The 8,007-nt window shown below is 33.0% G+C and overlaps 1 protein-coding gene across 1 annotated transcript; it reads left to right on the plus strand.

Annotated features, from left to right (window-relative positions):
• Positions 1 to 5,416: 5,416 nt before the first annotated feature.
• LOC119664452 (glutamine-dependent NAD(+) synthetase) lies at positions 5,417 to 8,003 on the plus strand (the record flags this gene model as incomplete). Its single annotated transcript, XM_038073938.1, has 7 exons — positions 5,417 to 5,681; positions 5,764 to 5,853; positions 5,974 to 6,139; positions 6,220 to 6,365; positions 6,454 to 6,703; positions 6,972 to 7,843; positions 7,907 to 8,003. Coding segments are annotated over exons 1-7 (1,767 nt in total), but the record flags the coding sequence as incomplete, so codon positions are not given.
• Positions 8,004 to 8,007: the final 4 nt, after the last annotated feature.

Genomic DNA, 8,007 nt, shown 5'->3' on the forward strand with positions numbered 1-8,007 from the left:
CTCTGTTCTACCTGTTAATTCGTACAAAAATTAGAAGTTAATAAACTATTATTGAAAACTGCCGAAGTGACTTACTTTTTTTCTTTTCTAATATATTCAAAAAAACAGTGGCGATTTTCCTTTCTTTACTTTTACAATTTTTATCAAGAAAAAAATATAATAAAATAAAATTTTAAATTTTTGATTTTTAAAACATATTTTCATTCTTCAATATATTTAAAAAAAATAGTTAAAAGTTAGATTAAAATGTTTTATTGAATATATTTACACCAGTTTATGTATACCTAATACATAACTGATGACAATATATATGTAATATAGCAAAAAAGACATTGATAACGATGTAAGCCATATATGTATATTATAGAGCACCTACTACTTATAAGAAATGTATCGTTGAACATATTTTAGGGTTTCATAGAAATAACAAAATTATTTTAAGTTCGCCGGAAATTATATAGCTACATAATAGGTCAGGCCTAAGTGGTGGATCCCTATGCATACTGTAAAAATCCAATAACTCAGTTTATCAGTTAGACAAAATTAACCATATTAGCGATATTTGTCTGTCTATTTCTTTGGTGTTAATGAGAGTGTTAAAAAATTTGTATAAATTTAGACTAATTTTAGACTGGTTCACAAATGACTGTTGAAGTAGTTAAGTAGTTGTGGTCTTTAATTTTTATTATTTCAAAATCGACACAGGTTAACTTGGCGCGTTCTGTTATCATATTGCAATTATTATTATAATTATTATTATGTAGCTTCTACCGGAGCTTCTACCGTAGTCATTAGACTAGAATATATATACATTACTGAGTTGTGTCAATCTAAAAGATAATGTCAATGTCTCAATGTTATTTAACGTAATATTCTAGGCTATGATGGCTTAATATTACGGTGTTTAAAAATACGTGTATTAATACAAAACGTCAATAAATAGTCCATTAAAATTTTATAAGAAGAGTCCGCCGGTACCAATGAAGAAATGTGTACAGACTTAACTTCCACCTTTGTTTAGTGCGAGGCCCATCTACACCTCTACTACTCTTTGGGTCATACCACCCGGTGGTGAGCGCAACTCCACAACTCCACGTCGAATGAATGATGCATTCTTCTTGCATAAGTTTGAGTATCAACCACAGCCACTACGAGTCCAACCGTAACTGGTCAGCACAACTGAAGCTGCGAGCACTGACCCCCATAGTACCGGAGTTACACCTCCGGCCGTGTGTCGCAGGTTGGGACAACACCTATTACCATACACACTTCTCACATAAGTATCGGCGTGAAACCGGGATTTTAGTCGCCTTTTACGACAGGCATGCCTTACCTGAGAAATATTCGAACCATTTCACAGCAAGGGGAAATCTTCGAGACAGTGGTACTGGATGACTGCTTTTAGTACTGTATGTCATTTCTTCATATAATAAGAGCCCTCCACGTCATTTTTAGAACTAATTTTAGCGAGATATATCTAGTATGTTAAAGATCTGGAAATTAATTTCAAGTCGTTTAAAAACCAATTTCAAGAAAGTCCAATTTGTAAGAATTCGAGTGAAAGGTGCTTTGGCTTGCCTCAAAACTTTTTTTATTGTACTTTTTGTTAAAGAATTTTGATGGAAGCTCGTCATTGATACAATTTCCTGTTATATTGTTGTGTCTCGGTATAGAATTAACGTGTATGTTAAATTGCTGAACCATCTGATTTAGAAATCAGGTTTATTTTTAATTATAAATTATTACTTTACAACACTTACATTTTTAAATGTAGTATTTCATTAATGAATAAAAACTATTCATTCTCCCGCCACTGTTTTTGATAATAGAATTGGCACACCTTTACTTATAGTATACAAAATAAAATTTATAAAGAACATTGTACTGGTGAGGTAAAGTTCAATGAATTCTTTTGCACCTAAGCACGCATATAGGAAAGGATTAAAGTACACGAATACTGTGTGTGTGTATACTGTATACTCCTTCCTTCCCGGTATACTCATTTTTGGTTTGACTATAAACACGTGTGAAAACTTTGCCATTTATTAAATGGTAGAACCTCGGATCCATTTACTTTACATCAAAGTGCTTTACTGTAAAACACAACAGTAAGCAACGAGCAGCTTGTATTCAAAGTTAATGGTGAAACATATGTGTAGTGACGTATGAATCTGTATGTGTACAGCCAAATGTATCTTAGAAATACATGTATGCAGACATGCATTGCAGCGCAGATACACGTAAATATCCTTTGGTGCACGGTTTTGCGAAGTTATAATTTATTTTATACACAGGTACGTAGATTTTGTGCCACTTTATATTGTGATTAAACAAGGATTGCGCTGGGATTACGCTATTTCCATTTAAATGTAGCACAGGACAAAAGCAAAAATAACGCCAAAACAACAAAAACGAAAAATAAAATACAAATGTTGGAATAAAATTTATTCTAATATTTTTTTTTTTTATTTGTTCTCAGTTTTTCCATTTTTCATTTAAATTTTCGCAAACTAATTTTAAACTTTGTTGTACGAAAATTTTCATAAACAAAGCTAAGCTAAGCTAAGCCACGTTAAAGGATTGCATATGCATTAGGTGTGGTTTTTAGTGGGCGATATATGGGCTTTTGTGCCGATTTTTGTTCATAATTATTAGCAAAAATGTATATTTAGTTTATTTATTCTGTATTTTTTATTCAATTTATTATGCAGTTAAAACTTACTTCAGAGTATTTATTGTTTTGGAATATGAGGCGGCAGCATGAGTGAAGTTTTTCCTTCATACTCGCAGTGAAACAGAGTTTTGCATTGCTATAGAAATAATTTAATTAGACAATGCATATATAAATCAAATAAATCTGTATATATAATATTAATAAATATAAAATATGTAGTAGTAACAATTTAAAATAATACAAATTGATTTTAATGTAATTAAATTTTTTCTAGCGTTTTTGCATTTATATGCAATATTAAAAGCTATTTTGCTGCAATCGACAGAATTTAATTTAGAATCTTTTATTTTTTATTTCCGCAAATGTTTCGATTCGCTCAGCAAATGCAACATCGACAGCTGTTCAAATATTTGCAATAGAAATTCCATTTTATTTACAACAATTTTACAATATCTAAAGGATATTGATGCTATTACATTTGCAAATGCAATAATAATAAAACGAAATTGTTTAGAATTGCTGAGTATTTCACGTTTTTTATTCTGCTGCACTCCGTGTTGCATTTTAAATTATTTGGTGCACTGAAAGAGTTTCCTATCTCAATACGTGAATACTGATTTTATATCCTTTATATGTTTTTATAGTTTATTCCTATACATAAATATTAATAAGAGTGAAGTTAAAATTGTAGTATCGCAATAGTTTATTAATGTATAATTCCACTAGAGACACAAACTTAGGTGTATTTATGCGTACTTTGCCATGCTTGCTTTTCTTTAGAAAGCAGAAGAGGAATATCATATAATATAATATTTATTGATTTCATTTATAGAATGAAAAGAAGTAGAAATATATTTTATATATATATAACATAAGAATTATGGATGCACACAGATTAACAGTTCCAACGGACTACTCTTATAGCTATGATTTAGAGAAGAAAACAGAAAATATGTTATTACTTGTCTACCTTAGCTTTGCTGATACTCTCTCGTAGGCATTGAACCGGGTGAAGTTTCAACATTCTTGCGTGTATTAAAGGTACTCTCCTTATCAAAAAATGCAACAGTTTCCCGACCAAGAATAGTAGTTGCTTTATCGCTATTAAATGAACATGTTATCCTGTGACGCAAGCTGGCATGAATCACCTATGTGTTCAAATGCAAATGGGAGCTTAAAACTTACATTACAAAGCCTCAATTACTTTTTAAAATATTGTTGGCTTCCTAACACTAATAGGTATTATTGAAAAAAGTGGTAATCAAGTTGACTGTTGTATATATATGTAAAATAGGGGGAATGAGTCTGGCCGAAAAGGGGGTATTTTAGTCCTTATAGTACATATTAATGTTACAGAGTCAGGCACACCATTTCGACGACAGTCGATTTGATGGTGCATAAAGCATTCCACCATTCCACATTTACATATGAGTATTCTTTATTTAAAGTTTCCGGAATACTAAAATAATTGCACTTATGGTAAAACATTTCAGCCTGTCTAAAACTGGACTGATACAAAGAATGCACTATGACTCTTTACTGTCCATTTCACAAAAACGACAAGTATCAGTGTCTGATAGCTCCAACTTATTTAAGGAATGCCACAGATTGCATTAACCTGTATAGTACCCGAATAGAGTCATTAAGTCTACCCTGCTTAGCGAAGGTACCACACATGATATTCCTTTTGCTGGGATGAGAATTTGTTTTACAGACGTTGGCGTATATTAGGAAGCCAATGGTTTGTAAAAACAAGTAGCTTTTTGTTAGTCCACAGAAAGACTCAAGTCCAATTTAGCATATTTTCACTTCTCTTGACTGGGTATAATAAATATAAAATTACCATAGCCCAATATTTTCACTTGTGAGAAAATTAATTGCTTCACGAAGTACCGTACTATCTTATCTAAAAAGTTGCAGGAACAAAATAATATCCCCTCAGAACTAAAGAAATTGAATTCCTAACATTTACTTAGTAAACCCCTTTACACCATTCCGTATATTCCGTATAAGCAATTATTATATATTTTAGCTGTTATTATCTTGGCATTATTATTACAACTAAACCTATTTAAGGATTAAAATTGGATTATAATTGTTTCTATTTTTAATCGAATTTATGAAATGACAACAAAACTCGCTAGTTCGATGTATATTTGTTTAGTCAATTCACACATATTACATATGAGTAAATTCGTAATAATAACAAAGAACTAATGAGTGCTTCGAACTAATTTTACCAAAGTCCCTACTCCAGTCTTTATTAGTCTTATATTTATCTTTCGTTCTCTTTGTTGGCCATACGAAATCTTCTAATTCCCAGAAAGCAGCAATTAAAGTATATCAAATTATATTCCTTAATTGTTAGTGTCATCGTAACACGCGGTTTTCTTCCTTAGTAACAAGCTTAGAATCTTTAGTGAATTTCTATATATAATTGTAAGCATGTTTGCCAGTAATCATACGTCACTCGATAGTTGTAATTTAGTACATTTGCTTGATCGATATGCAAATTCCATAGCTGCCTTACGCGTACTTTCCATTCCTTTAGGTGGAAAACACAAGTCTGTTTTCTATGCCAGACAACAACAGAGACAGGCACATAAATTTAAGAATGGTCGATGCACTGCAATTGCCTTCGGTTAAAGACATTTCTAAAAGGAATAACTTTAAATAAAAAATATTTAAATTAAATATATACATCATTTAAATATTATTTTATATTTTTTCTGCTTGCAGTTTTACTTGTTAACGGCTGCCTACTACAAAATTTCCCGATTGCATTTAATATTAGAAAAATAAACATTTGACAATAAAAGAAAAACTGCATTCTCGCATTCTCCAAGTTTTCATCAAATAAAATGGGTCGGAAAATTACTGTCGCAGTCTCGACACTAAATCAATGGGCACTGGATTTCGAAGGCAACTTAGCCAGAATATTACAGTCTGTCTTGGAAGCCAAAGAATTGGGCGCTTCATATCGCACAGGACCTGAATTGGAAGTGAGGTACATAAATAATTTGAAATAAATTTAAATATTTTTTCATTAATTTTTCTCATTTAATTGCATTCTGATATTCTCTTTGCAGTGGCTACAGTTGTGAAGATCATTTTCGTGAACCGGACACTTATTTGCACTCATGGGAAGTTTTACTGGAAATCATGATGTCACCCATTTGGTAAATATAATAATAATAAATTTTATTTTATTTGTCATAAATTAATTTTTATCGTAAATTTTCCATTTTTCCCTTTGCCTCTTTCTCTTTTTGTCATATTCTTCTTTGGCATTAATGCAGTGAAAATATGCTGGTTGATGTCGGCATGCCAGTAATGCATCGGAATGTTGCCTACAACTGCCGGGTTGTGTTCTTTAATCGTGAAATACTACTGATTCGCCCCAAAATGGCAATGTGCGATGACGATAATTACAGAGAGTCGCGCTGGTTTACGGCTTGGACAAAAGTAAGTCTACATTTGGGAAAAATATAAAGAATTAAACTTATCTGTTTTTATTTTAATTGAAAATTTAATTGCGCTTGCAGTCACTGCAAACTGAAGAGTACTTCCTGCCACGAATGGTTGCGCATCACACTGGGCAAACCACAGTGCCAATTGGTGATGCAGTTATTGCTACAAAAGACACTTGCATTGGGTATGAGATATGCGAGGAGCTTTGGAATGTTCGAAGGTTCTTATTTTTCTATTTTATTTGTTGCATTCCATTAAGGGAAATAATTTCTTTTTTAAATATTTAAAACATGCTTTACATTTATCAGTAAACACATCGAAATGTCCTTATCTGGCGTGGAAGTGATTGTCAACAGTTCTGGCAGTTATATGGAATTGCGAAAGGCTTATATTACTACCGATTTGGTACGCAACGCTAGTTTTAAGGCGGGTGGTGCCTATTTATTCAGTAACTTACGTGGGTGTGATGGACAGCGCGTGTATTTCAATGGTTGTTCGGCAATTGCATTGAATGGAGAAATTGTAGCAAGAGGAAAACAGTTTTCCTTACAGGATGTGGTAAGTGGAAATGCTATGTTGATGCAATGAAATTAAATAAATAAATAAAAGTGAGGCCAAAAAGGTCTACTCAATAAACATTAAATATTAATATGAAAATCTGCTTCGAAGCAAAATGTGAAATAAAATATTTATTTAAAAATAGTAGAAGTTGAGTTGAGCACTAAAGCGATACTTGAAATTATAATGAATATTACTTCAGTATCAAATCAATACTTGAATACATTGTGAAATTGTTCTTAAAGGAGTTAAATTTTTTTCTTTTAAGGAAGTAACAATAGCCACAATAGATCTTGAAGATATACGTTCATATCGCGTCTCCCAACGTTCACGTTGTAACATAGCTGCCTCCGCGCCCACCTATCCGCGTATTGTGTGCGATTTTGAGATGTCCACACACAACGACATATTTAAATTTGCCAGTACTCCAATGCAGTGGATATATCATTCACCTGAAGAAGAAATTGCAATGGGTCCAGCTTGTTGGCTATGGGATTACCTTCGTCGCTCTGGTCAAGGTGGTTTCTTTCTGCCGCTAAGCGGTGGTGTTGATTCAAGTAGTTCTGCTACAATTGTACATGCAATGTGTCGACTTATTGTTAATGCTGTTCAAGCTGGAGATGCGCAGGTTCTTCACGATATACGTAAAATACTAGCTGACGCTGAATATACACCTGATAATCCCGCCGCTCTTTGCAATAGACTTCTAGTTACATGTTTTATGGGCAGTGTAAATTCTAGCAAAGAAACACGCCGACGCGCTTCACTATTAGCTAGCCAACTTGGCAGTTATCATATAGAAATTAGCATTGACACAGCAGTGAATGCATTGCTAGGCATTTTTAATGCCGTGACAGGCCTAACACCTCGCTTTCGTACTCAGGGTGGTTGTGCACGTCAGAACCTCGCATTACAAAACATACAATCACGCATTCGCATGGTGCTTGCCTATATATTTGCGCAACTCATGTTATGGGTACGAAATCGTCCCGGTGGTTTGCTTGTTTTAGGCTCGGCAAATGTAGATGAATCCTTACGTGGTTACTTAACAAAATACGATTGTTCCTCCGCTGATATAAATCCTATAGGCGGTATATCAAAAACTGATTTACGCCGCTTTCTCAACTATGCTAAAGATAAGTAAGTCAACTTTTTTCACAAAAAGCTTAAATTTTTTTTTTAATTTCATGTTTTGTATTTTAGATTTAATTTACCTGTATTGGAGTCCATTGTCGAAGCTCCGCCAACAGCAGAATTAGAACCTTTACAAGATGGTCAACTGATGCAAACCGATGAACAAGATA

This window comes from Teleopsis dalmanni, unplaced genomic scaffold (genome assembly GCF_002237135.1).
Source record: "Teleopsis dalmanni isolate 2A unplaced genomic scaffold, ASM223713v2 unscaffolded_contig_1947, whole genome shotgun sequence".
In the NCBI taxonomy this organism is placed as follows: domain Eukaryota; kingdom Metazoa; phylum Arthropoda; class Insecta; order Diptera; family Diopsidae; genus Teleopsis; species Teleopsis dalmanni.